At 46.5% G+C, this 19238-nt stretch overlaps 1 protein-coding gene across 5 annotated transcripts in view; it reads right to left on the bottom strand.

Annotated features, from left to right (window-relative positions):
• The window catches only part of ZMYND8 (zinc finger MYND-type containing 8), a 1749249-nt gene that overhangs the window by 717449 nt on the left and 1012562 nt on the right, over positions 1-19238 (bottom strand). For all 5 annotated transcript variants that reach the window (XM_069651296.1, XM_069651297.1, XM_069651293.1 and 2 more), the window contains exon 12: positions 2865-3005. In XM_069651296.1, coding sequence (XP_069507397.1) covers positions 2865-3005 — 141 coding nt within the window. The remainder of the gene's footprint in view (positions 1-2864; positions 3006-19238) is intronic.

Below are 19238 nucleotides of genomic sequence, written 5' to 3'. Positions count from 1 at the left end.
GCAAGATCTCTTTCTGCATCCTTAATGAGTTGAGCGGAACATTGATTACCCTGACAGTTTGAAGGTTTAAGGGAAGAGCATGGCCTTTTCAGTCTCAAGAATAGAGACTTTAGAGAAACTGAAGCATGGTGGAAGTGCAGAGTTCTGAGAATGCACAGGGGGTTGTTCAGTGAGGTTGTGGTGGTTATGGAGGCTTTTTTTTGTGCTATTTTATCTTGGAAGGTGACGACTTTATTGGCTAGTGCTTGCTGAATGTTAGAACACCAGGATTTATCTTTCACACAATTGTCTTGCACTGGGATGGGTGCTTCTAATTCTTTCCTTCATACTCTAGTTAGCTTGCGAGATTCTGGAGTTCTAGGTTTCATGTTTGTCGAAAAGTATTTCCCTCTTGTATAGAGATGATATATTGCTGAGGTTAGTTTTATTTTCCAAGGAGGGGCGTAATCTCCAAGAGGCCTCGTATTGTCTTTTTTTCGTTCGCAATGATTTGAAGTGTGGAGTGTACCAAGAATGGAGGTGGGCTTTGGGCTTACTTTGTCTCATTTTTAGTGGGGCAATGGAGTCAAGTGATGCGGACATGATTTTGTTGTACTCATTGACTAACGAGTTATGCTCCATGCTCTCCGGTAGAGAGTTGAGGGTTGGAAGAATAAGGGGTAATAGTTTGCCAGTTGTAATATTCTTTTTGTTCCTTGTCGGAATGGGGGGAGCTGAAAGGGTGTGTTCGGCAGTGGGCCTTTTAGTTGCTAAAGTAAATGTCAGGATATGGTGGTCTGTCCAGACCTGGGGAGTTATAGCCGAGATTGATGAATTGCAGTTATAATCTGCCACCAAGTCAAGTATTCTCCCTTTGTTGTGTGTGAGTAGGTTCACTCTCTGGGTGAGGCCAAGTTCAGTCAGAGTGTTTGCAACGCTGGTTGCATGTTGGTCTTTAGGGTCATTGAAGCCTAAGTTAAGGTCCCCTAACAGTAGGGCTTGTGAGATACTTTTTAAGTTGTCTGAAAGAATGGTGGAAATGTCCTCCTCAAATGAACTGATGGGACCTGGGGCTCTATATATCAGGTGGATGGTGAGCTTTTGGGAGTTGGTAGTAGATAGTTTGGTTGTGAGGGTTTCTCAGGATTTGATGTCGAGGGATGGGCTAGTCTCAAGGATAGGTTAGATTTGGCAATGAGAGCTATGCCTCCTCCGCGAGCCTTGCATCCGTCTGCTCTTAGGATGGTATAGTCACTGGGAATCGCTAGCATGAGGGCAGGGCCTGCAGCGGCGTGTAGCCAGGATTTGATAATGGCCAGAAAGTCACAATTTTCAGCCTGGATAAGGTTGAATATCTCTGTGGCATGTGCGACTAGAGATCTGGCGTTTATTAGGCTGCCCGTGAGGTCGGCGGATAATGTATCTGGTGATAGGTGGTGTAAAGGACTAGTAGAAGATAGTCTAGTAGAAGCTCCCATTGGCTGTAGATTGATGAGAGGTAAGGTAGATCAGACTTTGGTAAGAGAGGGGTTGAGCAAGGAGTGAGAGGGCAGGGAGATGAGCAGGATTTTTTCTCTAGTGGTGGTTTGCCTGTTATGTAGGCTTTTTCTTCTCGTAAATTCTAGGTTGGTCGAGGAGCTGGCCAATGGTTCGAATAGTTTAGCTAGCCTAGAACAGAGCCTTCTATTTCTCAGGGCATTGTTACATGGTATAAAGGCATACGGGGGTCCCCGATAAGGGTTCAAATTACTTGGCAATTGTTTATAGACAAGGTTGTTAGGGAGAGATTAAGTGGAAGTGGTAAGCAAGGTCATTGTCATATTCGTTATGGGCTTTCAGTATGGTGCTAGTATACTAGTGAGTTTGATGGAGCTAGCTAGTGGGCCTAGTACTAGTAAGGGGACAAGGGAGACCAGGAGTAGCACAGAGATGTACTTCTTAATCTGGCGTTCGATATAGCAATGTTACACTATCGCTGGGGCGAAACACAGTAGGTAGTACCATTTAATGGCCGGGCCAGTTCAAGTTAATATGTCTAGACATGTACACTGATTGTGAAACTACTAGACAGTCATCAATACTTCAGTACATACTAAGTCTAGGCACGTATATGAATTATGAAGTTATTAGACAATCATCGATGCATGGGTATAGTTAGTGTGTGAAGGGAAGTAACAGATTGCAAGGTGGCTGCAAGCTAGAGGGGCCCCATAGTATAGGCATGAGGAAGGGCTAGTTCACTCTAGGATGCAGGTCGGCATAGTGCATTGCACGTTAATCAGAGCAAGGTGGGACGTGAGTAAACCATGGGTATACAGAGCCAAATGCAGAAAAAATTTGTAGGAGTGTGGGCCGTACCTACAAAGTGAAAGATAATCGGTGCCCCCACTCTACCTACTGCAAGGCCTAAGCCTGGTGTAGGCCAAAACCAGCTGTGGTTTCGTCAAGAAATTTGTCAAAATCTGTAGTCGAAGGATGATGAATGTTGCTCTTCGAAACACATGTTGAAACTGCATTCGTCAAAAGGATGGAAGAAGTTTTATAATAAAGTTATGCTAAATTGAAAGTATCAAAGATATGGACTCTGCATTAGAAATGACCAACCACAATGGCAGAAACAATCTGAGGGACCTTGACGCATGAAGGACCATGGGTGCAATGCACATCACACTAGGGGCAGTATTACAAACACACCCAGTCGATGTCCCTATCTTAACTTCGAAAAAGAAGCCATGTAATACTCTGCACCTACCACTAGATGTTGTCCTATGCAAAGCATGTGATTCTAAGCAGATCCACAAGTCTCAGAAATGTATATTATATACAAACTTAATTCAATCTCATACCCATGAAATAATATTGCATTTTTACAAATTGGAACTAACCAAGGTTGAGGTTCAAAATGCTCCCAGTGGTTGGCGTTCTTTCTTGCTTCAAAGAAACAGGTGTTGAGGCTCGAGGAGAAAATGGTTTCGGACTGTCAGATAAACTTCCAGCTTGTCCAGTCCTATTTGATGCAGGAGAAGCTAAAAACAGAAAATCAGAAATCATGCAATTAGAATTATCACATACATAATTAAAGTTACAATTTGACAATTACAGGTGAACATGGAAAACACTTAACACTTCCTCTCAACATTCCTTCCACGGCATACTGCTCAATAATACAACTGGCACTAATGTTTTGAAAATAAATGGCCACCATATTGACTTTATTCCAACCATAGAGGAGACCAAAGCCATTTGCGGCACAAATAGAGCAGTCCCCCTTCTAATTTAGAGGTGCGTCAGGGCACAGGCGTCAACAGGCTCTACTAGCCCAGCATTTAAGCACTGCCAGTCAGTCGCCGTTTTTTTTTATCCTTAAATAAACATTTTTGGTGCTGGAGGGAAGGCCATATGGAGCAAAGGGGACTATGGAGTATGAGTGCAGTAGTCACTTCAGTAACTATTCCTTAATCTTATGGCTCGTCCCCTTTCGTCAATACTATATGGTGGATTACAAAGCGAGAAACAAAGTAGGGAGCAGGAACCTTACTCTAGCCTAAGCAAAGAGATGATTCAACACAGCATGCCCAAATAAAGCATCAGAATGAGAACTAGCATCCACAGAGTAATGCCTAAGAAAGGCAGAGGAAGTTGCCCACGTAGCTGCCCTGCCGAAGACATCCCAAGGCAGGTGATACTGGAAGGCAACAGCTAAGGGTATGCAGAGAATTAGCACACATACCCTTAGAGGGAATTTCGCTGCTTTGCCCTGTATGTTTCCAGAATGCCCATCATCATCCACCTAGCAATGAAGGTTTTAGTCATCTAACCTCCTGAGGACCCTCCAAAAGTCACAAACAACGCATCGAACGTTTTGTCCACAGAAAACCTCAGAGCTGTTCAGCCATCCAGACAGGCAATGCTAAACATTATCAGCCATAGACTGCAGGGTTTGAGAAAAAAAGTCAGTAAGACCGCGAGAGAGAGAGAGAGAGAGACAGAGTCAGAGCCCGGGGGTTGGATTACCTTCAGTTTCACGTCGGCGTGCAGCCATTTTCGGCTGGTGAAGAGAGAAGGTAAGCACCCTTCTCCCTCTCCCTCAATCTTAGGCTGTTTTTCAAGCCGGAGATCGGGGGAGACTCTCCCCTTTCCAACAACATCTTTTGTGGAAGCATTGCTGGTCACAGATCGGCACAGAGCGCTCGACCACCAGTATCTGTTACAGATGCAGGGGAAGGGGGGCTGCTTATGCGCCCCTCTTCCCCCCGGCACTAGGGATTCTTTTTGGACATGAAAGGGTGGTGGCCCTCTTTCTCCCACCCCAAGTGGAAAGGGGGGCTCCCCTCGTAGCCCTCCTTGGGGGCAGATTTCTGCGCCCAGGCAGGAGTACATGAGGTGGGCCCCCATCCAATTGGAGGGGTGGGTGCCAGGAAAGTGTGGGCAATCCCCCCAAAGGATGGGGCCTGCAAATTAGGGCCCCCTTGGGGCCGATGGGTGCCCATCTGCCCCTATGGAATGGGCCCAAAGGAACAAAAATAAAAATAAAATAATGGATGGGTTTGGGGGGTGGGGGGAGAGTGCCCCCCCACTAGACCACCAGGGAATTGTTTTTATGGAAAGGGGGTGTCCCTCCTCTACAGCCAGAATAGACTGGGGCCATGGCATGCAGCCCTCCCTGGGGTCAGTTATCTGCTGCTAGGAAGGGGCCTCTGACCCCAGGGAGAGCTGCATGAGATGCCGCCCTCTTATCCGCCCCCAATGAGGAGTGAATGAGATGCCCCCCTGCATTTGGTGCGGGGTGGAGAGGGCCACCCCCCTTTACATTAGAAAATTCCCAGGCGGTTTAGGGTGCCCCTCCGCCCCCCCCTAAAGTGCAGTCTACCATTGGGGGGGGGACCACAAAACATCAGACAGGCCCCCCCCCATGGGTGAGGCAGTAGGTTTTGAAAATGGTAGACAGCATTTTAGGGGGGCTGTGGGGCACCCTAAACCGGCTGGGAAGAGGGTCACCCCCTTTACATTACAAAATTCCCTGGTGGTTTAGGGTGCCCCTCAGCCCCCCCCCCCTACAATGCATCCCAACATTTCAAAGTTTGTTTTTGTTTACCCAACTTCCCTTGGCGCAGATGGGAACATTAGTGTGCCAATCTGCCCGCAGTGTGCCCAAACCCTACTGCCCCATCCATTCGGGTGCCTGTCCAATGTTTTGGGGTGGCACTTTCCCCCCCACCCCAAATGGAGCGTGGGGGGGCACCTCATGCAGCCCTCCCTGGGGGCAGATTTCTGCCCCTAGGAAGCGGCAAATGTGTTTTCACTGGGGGGTGAGGTTCAGTAGACCACCAGGGATGGCTTGCAAGTGGGGCCGTGATTGGATTTGTGTAGATTTGTTTTTGTTGGGGTAACTGTAGGTAACAAATGTTTTTTGTTTCGTTTACAGCTTTTTCTACGCGAGCAGCTGCAACATTTTGTGAGTACTATTTTTTATTATTCTACGGTTAGGGCCCACTGTCAGTGGTGTGAGTGAGACTGGGGCTGGATTGTTGGTGGTGTGGGTGAGAATGGGCTATCTGGGGAGATATTTTGGTGAGGCAGACCACAAATTGCCCCCCATGCTAGCAGAAAATTAGTGTGTCCCTGGGAGTGGATGTCTCCCATGTGGGTTGACCGTCTGCAAGCCCAGGCTGCACCTCTGGCTGTGCTTCATTACAGATGTCACCTCCGGGGAGGAATGGGGATCCTGCCAGGGCTCCCTGGAGCTGCCGCTGTGCTTAGGGGACGGTACACCCACATGGTAAATGGATGTCCAAGGCCGGGGACATCACCTTCAACGGTCCTGGAGTTGTGGCTGGGCTGCATTACAGCTTTTCCCTAGGGGGGAGGTTTTGGCACACTGCCGGGACTCCCTGGTGGGGAAAAGCTGTAACACAGGCCAGCAAGAACTGAAGGACGGTTGGAGGTGATGGCCCTGGCCTTGGAAATCTGTTTACCAAGTGAGTGTACCGTCCCCAAGCACAGCGGCATCTCCAGGGAGCCCCGGCAGGGGCCACTTCCATTCCCCAAGGAATATTCTGGATCGCAGCCCAGCCCGTGCTCCACAATGGCCGAGGCTGATGTCCCTGGCCTTGGGAGGCTGTCTCCCATGTGGTTTCACCGGGCCGAAGCTCAGCAACGGTTTCAGGGAGCGCCGGCAGGGTCCCCGAACTTTCCCAGACGGAGAAGCTGTAGCACAGGCCAGACAGAGCTCCAGGGTGTTAGGGGGTGATATTCCTGGCCTGGGGCGGGTGACTACCATTTGGGTAGAAAGTCTCCATGCCCAGCGTTGGTTCCAGGGAGGGCCAGGACATTCCCTGTCCTTTCCCGGATGGAGAAGCTGTAACGCAGGCCAGCCATAGCTCCAGCAAAGTCGGCGGTAATGTCCCTGGCCTTGGGAACCCTTCTCTCATGTGGGTCTTTGGTGGGGCTTGTGGGTAATAAATTCTGGGGAGATTTGCGCAAGTCAGACTTCTTTGGATTCCCACGGGTGTCTTCTTTTCAGAAATGCATGGGGCTCCCTGTTTTCCTTGGTGGCTTCAACACCCTAGGCCCAAATCTGTAGGGTGTACCCATGAGCAGAATTCCTGAATTCATGCTGTGCCGAAAGACTTGGGGTTAGCCGTGTTTTAGGCTTTCCCCTTTGCGCCCAGGTAGGTGCACCCACACATGCGAGGTACCGTTTTTGTCGGGATACCTGTGGGAACGTGGGAAGGTACAACATTTGTTGCGTTTGTGTGGATTTCATAACATTTTGACCCATTTGCTGCTGCCCTTTGTCACACAACCCTTTCATTTCCCAAATGTGCCCTACATTTAGTGGCTGCGTTAGACCCTATTCACTTTTGTAACCTGCACAAGTCACCTACCCTTCAAAAGGTCTGCGTGTGCTCTTTCAAAAAATGTATGCTTGCCCTTCCTCACCGCATTTGTTTTCCTTATTTACACATGCTAGGTACGTCTGTTCAGGCCGCAAGCATAAAACTCCTGTGTACCATGGCTCAGTTTTTGGCTTGTGGTATTGCTTGTTTTGTGAAACATTAAAAAAAATGTGTGTGTGATTTCATAACTGCAAAAGTCGGGGGAATGTAGCAGAGCATTGTTTTTCTCAAAATTCATACAAGCCATTGCCGTACCAGGCCAACCATGTCCCCCATATACATTTTTTCGGTCATTTTCCCGCTTTTTCCCAAACTATGGAATTTTTCCCTAAATAGTTGTTGCCTGACCTGCGCAAATCACCCCTTTATAAACTTGGAATTTTGTCTACTTTTCAGAAATGAATGTGTTAGGGAGAATTCTCATAAAAGTGTTAATTCCCTTCACCTTAGAGTCCCCCAGCAACTTTGCTGGATTTTTGAGGACTTGATTTTTTACCTGGAAAGAGTGTGAGCTTTTTTATCACTCTTTCATGTATTTTGATGTGTGTTTTTCACTTGTGTTCTTTGATTATGGGGTTTTAGATAACTCCATAGGCATCATCTTTTCATGTGTGTCACACAGCACCCTCAGTGCAGTGACACTGCGATGTCTTTTAGAATTCCCAAAGGTGTAAATACCTTCTCTGGGATAAACTACTGTTTCCCAGAGAATGTAAAGTGAAATTCACTTTACTAGCCTTTCTAAATTCCTAGACCAAACACACACCATCTTAAAATGGAGTGCTGGAGGGGTTACATAGTATCCCCTGTGTCTAAATACTCATGTAGCAGTCAAATGCTACCCTTTCCTATTGAAAAGGCTGGTGGCAGTGGTTTTACAATGAACTACCATGATTTTTCCCGACCGTGAACACTGGTAGCTAAAAATCACGGGAGCCATGTTTTTCAAGATGGCGCCTTAAGCCCCTTTGTTTAAACAGGTCCCGGTCTTCTTTTTTCCCCCCCATTTCTTTTTGGAAAGGTCCTTCTAGTGTTTGTCTCTGCATGCCAAATCAGGTTTGGTCCCTTTGTTTGTGTGCCTTTGGCGGGCTTCAGGACTGAAGACCGCCTCTGGCACCCAAGTGTCTGGGGTGGGCAGGAAGTGAAGGAGGTGCCCGAAACTCCCTGTGCTTAGTCTTCTAGGAGACTCAAATGCACTCTGGCGTGATTGGCTGGCTGACTGTCCGGCAAGGACAGCCATGCTGCTGGGTGAGTGACAGGTAGGCTGGAATGAAAGGGAGAAAACTGTTGAAAAGGCGAGTCTCCAGGACTGGAAGGCAGAGACGACCACTGGAACGAAAGAACCGAAGACGAGCTGGAAGAGGACGACTGCTGCAACTCCAGGACCATTGGTTTACCCGGTGAAGCCCTGCTGCAGGTCCGAATTGTCAAACTCCATTCGACAGAGAAGCACCTTCAAGGACGGCTTCTTGCTTTGAGTTGGTGGGACCAATTAACTCATAAGACACCTGGATACCATTCTCAAGGCTGGTTAGGATTAAGCAGGGAGAGGCACACCAGTTTGTGTTCTTGAATCTACAGCTATTGGAACAGAAGTGACTCCATTTTGTTTGCTTTCTTCAACAATCCTGTGCCGTACAGGAGTCTCCTGACGTCCTCCCTCTTGTCCCCACGACTGAGGCTCAGGAACAGCGAGATCTGCAGGACCTGAAGGGATCCACGACTTCAGCAACATTTGTTTCTTCATACAAAAGGTACTGTGCCACCCCAATTGAGAGAACGCCACTCGTGTTGAAAGTTTGTGAAACTTTCCCAACTTGCAGGCCTAATCAGCTTGTGACCCCGACAAATGCCTAAACTAATTCTGAGAAATTTTGCAGACTTTACGTTTCATACCAGAACTGCTCTTTCCTATCCAGAACACAAGCCCATTGACTTTGGCCTGGCCTTTTGACTTGAATTGAACTCCTCTGGTGAACTGGAACTATCAGCACTGACAAGTATATGTGATATATTCTACTTACCTCGCCCCTTTTGCTCACTTCTAAGTAACTGAACTGCCATTTTGCTCCAATTTCAGGGGAGCTCAAACTGTCTCAAAATCTTAGGTTTTGTATGGAAGTGTATTGGTATATAATATTAAGTTGTCTTCTACTAGTCAAATGTTTTCTAAATGAAGTGTTTTACCATGAAACCTTGAGTACAAGTGTCTACTTGAACCACTGTAATTCAAAGTCCTCTGTGTAACTACTTGTACTGCTCACATTCACTCTTGAGAAAAGCCTGGCTGCTCAGCTCGCTACCAAAAACTGTGTGGTACAGACTTATACCAAAGGTTGGTTTGGCCAACACCTGTAGTCCTAATTGTGTGTAGTGGTCCCAGAGGGTACTGCATGCAATTCTGCCTAACAGTATGCCTTTCTGTCCTCCCATTCAGCTTTCCTAACCTTTTCTTCCACTCCGTCCATGCACGTCCTATTGGAAAAAAAGGCCAAAATCACCTGTCACAAAACGGTTGATAACCACATCAAAATAATTTTTGCCAGGAAATTGGGGAATTCAGCACAGCAAACCATTTGTTCCTAGCTCTTACAAGGAAAAAACCACAGACTTCTTTGTACATCATTGTATTGGCATTTTCTGAAAAAGCCCAACATTTTCTCCCTTTTTGGTTATTTTCTCTCAGCCCCCTACAACAAACTAGGATTCCTGGGTGGCGTTACATCCGCCTACATGTGAGAAAAAAGAGGCCAAATTTGGCATATAACAAGTATGTTACAAGGCATTGAATGGAGACATACTGAAATCACCAAAAAAGGCCTTGGAACTGGGGGGGGGGGGACCCATGGCTGTAAAGGGGTTAAAATAGTTTTCAATAATCTGGTCTGGTGGGCAGATTATAGAAGGCCACCCAAGTTCGGGAGAATAGGGATACTCCAAAAGGTTAGCCAAACCCAATCAAGGCAAGTGTGGAGAATGGTCACGGCTTAGTCTCAAGAGAAACTGAGTGGGGTCAGGTGTCCACAATAAGTTCATGCAGTGAAGCACACAAAAACTCAATTTTGACAGGAATGTACAAACATACAATATTTATTCTACGCCTTAAACACACAATAAAAAAACTCAACTAGAAAGTGATATTATCGAACAATACTCGATAATTTAGACAAGATAGGTCCAAAAACACACACTAAGAAATGAAATGAGCAGATAATGTCACACAACACTAAATTATAAAACATATAAACAGTCACCTTTAGGTTTGTAGGAATGCATACAATAACTTGGTCAATACAATAGAATGTAAGTACTAAAGCAGTAGAATGAAACCAGTTCACAAAAATAATACCCTTACTTCAATAGTCCAATCCCTATGTTGTATGGGGCTTTGTGAGCAAAACTCGCAAAGGTTTGTTTTAGGAAAGGGGACAGATGTAGGAAGAGTTCTTGTGGTGATGAACATTTTTCCAGAAGATACTTCAACAATGTTATATGTCAGTAAAATGATTTTCCTATCTCTAGGTACAGTTTTTATATCAAACAATCAATAAGCGTTGAAATGGAATAAACCAAAGATAATTCAAAGGTTTATTATAGGAGAGACAGGGGCCGCTGAATGCTTTGCGAGTACTCAACCCCCATACTCCGATTTTCCAAGTTGGCATGGTGGGTCGACTGGGACGTCGGGGTCGCTGGCTGTCTGTTTTCCCATTTGCTTCGACGCAGGATGTGTACGTGTTGCGGTCCAAGGATTTTTCTGGTCGGCTGCAGGTGCAGGATGAAACTCAAGGATTCAACACACAGGACTCTTCTGGACACCTCCGAGAAACCAAAGGGTGTTTCACCCACTAGTCCTCAGGGATCTCTCTCTCAGGTGGCCAGGGCACAGCCATCGCTCTTGGATCCAGACCCTGGGGATGGACCAGTGCGGGAGGATCACCTGGGTGAGGGGTTTTGGGCAGAGGGGATGAGGCAGCCGATGGGGAGACGCAGTATTCCAACCTTTTTTGATCACCTAACCCATCCTATTTTTTTAGGATTCTCTGCGGTCCCAACTCCTCCCCTCCCCACCTTTTACACAAACACTGGACCGAGGTAGAGGGCGACAGAGTAACAAAACTAACTCATATACATCATCCATCTAATCGGGTCAGGCACTTGACTTTAAGTGCATACACCTGATATCAATTAGCTCTCTTCACACGGATAAAAGGCAGAACCTAGAGACACACTGTGAGCAAGGTGGAACACTAGTACGAGCAGAACTTCCAGGGCGAGGGCAAACCTACTGGAGCAGAGCGACGGACCAAGGGACAAGAGCAGAGGGTCAAAAACCCCAGGAATTCCCTACAGGAGGTTGCTGTCTCCAATAGGACGAGAAAGACACATGGGGAGGCCAGATCCCAAATCAGAAGGCTATATTGTGTTTCAAGGACGCCAGTGACCTTCCTGGGTGAGCGACAGAGTTGGGGAGGCCAAGCCTGTGGTACTAACCTTGACTCGTGAATTAGAAATCGTAAAACCAAGAAACAAAAACACACAGCCAGTGAGTTGCCAAGCGACCTGAGAGACCGGTATGTGTTAAAGAAAGATGAAGTGGCAACATTATATCGCAAGTGAAGGCTGAATGCGTGAGGATGAGACACGAAGAAAGGCAGACTTGTGAATGAACTTTGAAGTAAGGACAGCTGTGAAATCAGCGATACTGAGTAACAGAGTGGTCCGGCAAAAGGAAGTAGCCCACTCGAATGTTTCTGTGAAAGGTGCATTATTTATAGTGATAAAGTGAATGTACTGTAAAAGCGAAGTAAGCATAATTAACCCACAGAGAAGGGGAGAGAAAGAACATTGAGCTTTGAGTCAAAGTGGTCAAGCGGAGGTGTGTAAAGAAAGCCACGCACATTCGAAAGTCTTCGACATCCGAAAGCGGTCTGAGCCTGACTGAGGGAGACCCGAAGTGTAATAAGCTCGGGGAAGGGAGCCCCCTGCCAGTATTGTTCAACTTGTGTTTTGAAAGGTCTGAGCCTGACAGAGGGGGACCGTTGTGAACTTTTTGTTGGAAACGGTATTTGAAAGACCAGAAAGAGAGACTTTAACGTAGAAGGCCAGGCAGGCCTCGGTCCAGATATTTAAATGTTTTGTGTAAAAAAAAAAAAAAACAGGCCATAGTGCGTCATCCTGCCTACAGGGACCACCTTTCTCTGTGTGGCCTAACGTGGGGAGGAGAGCTGATGTAGTCACATTATTTCCTTACATTTGTCTGAAACATGGATTTTCCTTTAAATACATATCTCCTTTATACACTTTTTTGTATAAGAGATAGGGCAGGCATTAGGTTTTGTTCGCATAGGCCATTTTGATTTGACAGACTTCACTAGCATGGTTTTATTTATAATTTGATGGTCGAGACTTCCCCATCCGAGTTATACGGCAGAATGGGAGTTTTTCCAAACCCCGAAACTTTAATAAAGGTTTTACAAATTGTACCTTTTGTGTCAGTATCATACTTGTGACACCATGCCTCCCTTACACACCTCAAAGGAGACAGGGAAGAGACTTCCACAGATGGTTACAGCACAGTGACGATGGCAGGTGTCTCTCCATTCGCGGTTGAAGATTAACTTCCAAAACAGAATCCCTTAATGCTGGGAAGCTAAAACCAGCCAGGAAGGCGATCTGTGGCACAAACTGGTGACCATTGAAGTTCCAGGAAAAAACACAGAACAGTGGCACTTTTGGCTCGATAGAACAATTAAGAGCTGGCTAGTCCGCCAGGTAGTCCAGGAATGATTCCGAAGTCTCTGGACGGATGGATCCTCAAAAAGGCATTGAGACTGGTTGGTCCCACCAGTTCAAGGGTTGAAGCACTGCAGGGGGCCACTACAGGAGTCATCCACATGTCTCCAGTAGGCTGCTCTACATAGGATACTTGGCTCCAACACTGACCTGAAGAAATGGCTGCAGGTATCCTCCTCTTATCCAAAATCCTGGCTGGAAGCAAGTCCAATCCCATCTATGGTAAGGATCTGCACTATTTAAACAGCCAGCAGGGGTGCAATAAGGGACCACAGTGGTTTTCACTTATGCCCACTACCTAGACATTCTGGCACCACGGATGTGGAGTGGGAGTAGTCATTCTCACCCACATCCTGGGTCCACACACAAATGGCATCCAGTAGCCTGTGAAAGCAGCAGCTTTCCAGGGCAAATGCATGACCAATATAAGGGATTTCTAGACCTGAGAAGGCAGGAAGAAGGCCAAAGGACAAGCGATAAATCTGATGGCATGGCAACTTTAGGGCACTAGCCTCGTTTAATCACGAGATGCAGTAAATACGAATGTGCACATTAAAAAGAATGCAAAAATTGGCAAAATGTATCTGCTGCCTTCAGCTCGTCTACAGACACATATAAAAGTACCCAAAAATCCCTAGTGTAAAAGACTAGGGTGATACAAAAGTATCCCCACAGCACTGCATGGTAAAATGTGGTATGCACTGTTAAGAGAGACCCAAACAGGTAAAAAGTAAAAAGACAAAAGGGAAACTTAGTTTTCCAGTACTGATAGTCTGTATGGCCGATCGGTTTCCCGATGACCAAATGAGCAAAAGGCAAGAGGAGCGAAGCTGAAGGCTCGACTTCCCTGCAAAAGAGTCAGGACAGCCTTAAAACAAAAGCAAAAAGTGTGGGGGTCCATAGAACATGATGGGAAAGTTGCCTAAAAAGAAATCTTTCCTAACACTGACCCTTCTTGCAGAAGTCAAAGTCCATAAACTGTGCTTGAATAGCATATGGACTAGAGCAGAGAGGCCCAATTTAAATCTAAATCTGATCCCCATGAGGATTGCCCGACTAAAACACCAGTGACTCAGAATCCCTGTATAATCCGGCAGCAGCTAAGTAGGACCGGCAAGTGTTCACCTGCACTTCCAAATTGGACAGATGAATGGAAGAAGAGAGAACATTTTTCAGAGAGCACAAAAGAGGATTTGATCCCTTTCTTTTCACAGTGGCAGCTGCCATGGAAGTTAGCTGCTCTGAACTACATTTCCCAGAAAACCTGACTCCATGCTGTAGTTTGGAGGCATTAGCATGGAAGCCTCGCTTTCCTGTGGTTCTGCATCCTTGTTGATTTAACCCGCGGCTGTTTTCAGAACACCGCTTCTGTTTACAATTATAGCCGGCAACTACGAAGTTACGTCTTCTGTGCCACCTTCCTCGTTATCTTTCTGCTGTGTACCGACCCAGATTGGCCAACTGACTCCTTGGTATTTCCCTGGTTATGTTATCCTGCCCTCCCATGTAACAAATCTACTGCTTGTCTCACGGACTGCCTTGCTCCCGTTACGGCTTTAATCCACTGCCCGCCCATGTACCGGATTGCTTTGCATGCTCACGGAATTCCTTGCTAAAGATTCTGCCTTTGTCCGCTGCCCGCCCGCGTACCAGATTACCTTACCTGCTTACAGACTGTCTGGCTTCCAGTTCTGCTGCTGTTTTCTACCCTCCCATGTATTGAATCTTATAACTGCTCCCGGATTGCCTAGTAGTCCCCCTACTGCATCTACTGTGTGCCGTCCCTTTCCTGGAACTGCTACGACACTTGCATCTCCTTTGCAACACTGGTAAGACTTCCTTTTGAGTACTTTCACATCTGCATTCACGGACTGTTACCAGTTTGGTTGGATTGAGCAATCCATCTACAAGTGCGCACGGCGACGGTCTGCTACTTGTGCACCATCCCGAAACGAGTGCGACCCTCGTGCTGCCCTGGTGTAGTTAGTTACCTTACTAACCTTCCTTTTTCTTTGGTTTTACACCTTGCGTTGTGTCCTGGACTCAATCCAAACATTACTGCCCTAACCAGTGTTAAGGTTTTGTTCCTATTCTATGATTCATGTCAGTTTCTCCTACTTAAGACTAGAACCTAATCTCCTTCTGCTCTTTAGATTGCTTTCAGTCTCTCACATTGAAATAGAGGAAACTGTTCAGGTATTTCGTTAGCTATTAGAAATCTAGGGGAAAGGGTCCAGTCCTGTCTGAATACTTACCTCTTGTCCTTTCTTTGCAGCTGGGTCCGTGGCAGTGCGTTCTCCCCGCTCTTTTGGGTGATCGATCTCCGTGTCTGGTACATTTTACAGCAAGGGGTCATATCATTGAAAAGAGCCATTTTCCCTCACAGGGAGGAGGCTGCAACCTGAGCTCTTCAAGCAACTACCCAGTCTAATAGTCCTTGTCTCCTGTCTCACATGCTCCCCTCAGCAGTGAGTAACAGTGTTTGAGGGAACGCAGACACTCTTGACTACACGCAACCAAGATCACATCCTCTAGGGAACCCGCCCCTGGTCCATACAAAGGACACACATTATGGACACATTGCATTGTACTCATGATTGGCTACACAGCCTACTCAGCCTGTCTGCATGTTCAGGTCCTCGGAATAGGACTGTTAGGAAAGATTCTTGTTTTTACTGCTTTCCCTCCAAAGACATCAATGAGATACCCTACCTATTGCTATTGTTTTTAACCTTTCCTCATTTTTGGAGGTAAGTAAAGTATTTTTGAACCTATTACCTTGCTAACTTCATCTGTGTGGGATGGGCTGGTGGCAGCGGATACTTATATGGGGTTTTCTTTTTCAAAGTCTTGTGCACTTTTGCATTTTATAGCTGAACATCAATTATAGTACCATATACTCTAAAATGGCTATGCCACAAAGTTCTCACCTGTTCTTGGACCATCTTGTAGTATGACCTATTGACTGCCCTGGAGTAGCTAGATTTTCCATATATACAGTAAGCCCATTACCGCGGGAAAGCTACACTTTTCGAAGGCAAAGTGGTGGTCTGTGTGTGTGGCAGGAAGTGGGGGCTGGGTCGGACTAGATGCAGTCCACATTCGTGCCAGTGTGTGTCTGTTGGTGGGCAGATTCAGTGATCAGAGGCTGTACCTGTTTGGGCAGCCACTGTCAAGTTTGAATGGTGCAGATCCTTGCCATTTGGAGGACTGGGAAACCTCCAGCCAGGATTCTGGATAAGAGGGCGACTCCTGCAGCCATTCTTCAGATCATCGTTCGAGCCAAGAACTCTACGAAGGACAGCAGCCCGTTTAAGAGCCAGAATTCCTCGTTGGAAGATCCTGCAACTCTTTCTTCACTTGTCCAGCAAAGCTATGTCTCTCTGCAGATTTCCTGAAGACTGTAATCGGTGCATTGATTCCTGAACTAGTGGGAACCAGCTAGTCACAACCTTAGCTCGAAGATCGAGCTGCTGGAAGTGCTTGAAAGAGTCCCTGAACCACACTATGAACAAGCCAGATGTCCTACTGGGCTAGTTCATGGCAATGCTTGGAGTCCCGAGTTGAGCCTTGGGACATCACAGATCCTCAGCTTATGGAACAAGAAGCATTTACCTGAAGTTACAGCTCTCCACAACAAAAAGGGGCCTTGCAGGATCGATCAGTTTATTTGTTTCCACTACAGGTATTACCTTCTGCCATTTTCATCAAGAGGCCATCGCTGTTCGTCACCTGCATCACATCATGGGAGTCCTCTGAAGTCGGCAATAAAGAGTCGGTCCAGTAGTCGGTGTGCCCCGAGTGTCCAGCTGTCCAGAACCAGTTAGATAGAGCCTTGAACCGCGAACTAGCCATAACAGAATACCAGCCACCTAAAGTGACATCTGCACTCAAGGCCCCTGGTCTTCCTCCAATGGAGCCAAGGCACGACTACAGAAGGCCCAGCAATTTCAGGAACTCATAAAATGGTCCGTCAGTGAATTGGCAAAAAGGAGTCGAGTAACTATACCTGTTTTGCCTGCCCTGTCTCCGTGGGGTTCTATGGGCATTAAGTCCCAGCCCCATCTCTCCATTGCCTAGCCTTGAAAGTTGGTGCCCTGGACTGGTATCTTTCCAGGTGTCCAAAGATCACAAACAGTTGAGAAGTCTTTCTAAAGTCCTATGTGCGTGCAACATAGAATTTCAAGGCACGCGCCACGTCCAGCGAATGCATAGACCTTTCAGCAGGTGAAGAAGTGTTAGGCAAGATTGTATGTAGTACCCTTTGGGTGCACTACAATAACCCCAACCTCCTGGAAATAGGGACCCAACCTTTGGTATAGGTCTGAACTACACAGGTTTGTAGTGTGGCTGAGCAGCCAGGCTCATCTCAAGAGGGGTCAATGTGAGCAGTAATGTTGTAACTCAAAGTTTCACAGTACAGTTATTCAAATAAACACTTACACTGAAGGTTTCTTGATAAAACTATTATTATTCTGTTTCACAGTCAGTTGTATAAGCCTTCTTCAGAAGGGAGCAATATATGTAACACTTATAATACACTCCAAAACACACTCTGTCTCTCGAAATCAGATGATACCCATTGGGAATGGCACACAGACACTTCCTACACCCTCAAGTGACTTAAATAGCTAGGACATTGTGGACATTGCTTTATCACTGGTACGTTTAGAGCAATACTGAATTTGGTGTTAAAGATAGAAGAGAGGAATATAACAAAGGTTAACAAATAATTCATAAGCATGCAAGTACTTTTAAAACCTTCCAATGCAGAGTAAGTGAACCCTTTCCTGGGTTAAAGGCCAAAGCACAAAGTCAGAGGTAAAGAGGAGTCTCTCAGCAAGCCAGGACAGCCATGCACAATGTCAAGAGGAGCTGAAGATCTTCTTCGCAGGCAGGTCAAAAGTCTTGCACAATGTTTTTAGAAATGTTTGTAGAAAATTGAATACTTGAAGGCCACAAGCTGGGAGGCGTGTGAGGGACAAAGCTATAGCAAATCTGCAAGGTAACCAAGGGAGGTCTCCACTGAGAGCAAGCAAAGCTACACAACAATAGGTAAGTTCTCTTAGACTTTAAAGTACCTCTGATTAGAAGAAATGGTTCCATCTGGTTTCTTCATGTACAGCTCTGCAGATCCTGTTGTTCCTGAGCCTGAGTCGTGGGGAGGATGCCTGGGGACTCCTTCTCTGCAATGGGAAGGTCAGCGGCAGCAATGGGCAAACTTCAATTCAGCTGTCCTTCAGTGTTTCACCTCATCACGTCTGACAGCAAATAGCAACACGTCAGACAGCAAATAGCAAGTTCCAGGAAGAGGAACACCAGAATCTGGTGTTCCTCTTCCGGGCACTTCGGGTTCCAGCAGCTGCAGCAGTGGAAGTACAGTCAGCTCCGAGAGGATGTCCATATGGGCTTACTTTGGTGTTGATTTGTCTCACCAGCTCAAAGGGAGCAGTCGTCCTTGTAGGGATTCCTTAGTCCAGTGGTCAATGCTGCCTTCCAAGACAGCCTCGCCTTTTATGTAGGTTTCTCCCATTCATTCCAGCCTAGATGGCAATCACACAGCAGGGTGGCTGTCCTTTCGGGACAGCCAGCCGGCCAATCACCTTTGGGTGCATTCCTGTAACCAAGGGGATTAAGCACAGGGAGTTTTTGGGCACCTCCCTCACTTCCTGCCTCTGACAGACATACTGGAGCCAGAGGTGGGCTTCACTCATGAATCCCGCCAAAGACAAACAAACACAGGGACCAAACCTAGTTTGGCGTGCAGAGTAAATCTCAAGAAGGACCTTTCCAACAAGAAATGGCGAAAATAGAAGACTGGGGCCATTTTGACAAAACGGGCACCCATGGGTGCTTTACTGCAGCTGCAAACCCAGCCCGCGGTAAAAACATACAATGGTAGTAAAAAGTAAACCCTGCCACTAGCCATTAATTGTAGAAAGGGTAACATAAAAATGTTACATTAGAAACTAGACAACGTGATATTAAGTAACCCCTCCACCACCCTGTAAGATTGTGTGTGCTGGGTCTAGAAAGTTACAAAATGTAAGCAAAGTTAATTTTACTTCACTGCTCTTGGAAACAGTAGTTTTTGCACCTATGGGAAATTTAAGAGACTTCCCTGTGCCACTGCACTGAAGGTGCTGTGTGTCACAATGTCAACATGATGCCTATGGAGTTTGTCAGACTCCAGAGTCCGAAGAAACGCAGAGAATAAATCACAATAAAATTACATGAGAGATAAAAAGTCCTAAAGTCCAGCAAAAGGAGCTGGTGATCTCTAAGGTAGAAGGGAATTAGCACATTTTTGAGAATTCTCCCTAACAAGAAGGGATCGCAAAGAAAACTTGTTTAGATGAAAGTCTGATGGAACGTTGGTCATAAAGGAAGGATGAGTCCTCAGAACCACTTTCTCTGGGTGGAAATTAAAGTTACTCAGCGGAGGGACTAGAGTACTCAGTTTGTTTCCCCTTTTGACTATCCTTGTGGGCGTCCCCCAACATGGGGACGGTAACTGAACCTTTGGCAGCAGAAAATTGAGTTTCCCCTTTAAATTTAGTACCG

This window comes from Ambystoma mexicanum, chromosome 3p (assembly GCF_040938575.1).
Source record: "Ambystoma mexicanum isolate Mex_15411 chromosome 3p, UKY_AmexF1_1, whole genome shotgun sequence".
Taxonomy (NCBI): Eukaryota; Metazoa; Chordata; class Amphibia; order Caudata; family Ambystomatidae; genus Ambystoma; species Ambystoma mexicanum.
Note: the sequence above shows the minus strand (reverse complement) of the source record. Positions and strands in the feature narration are given on the sequence as shown.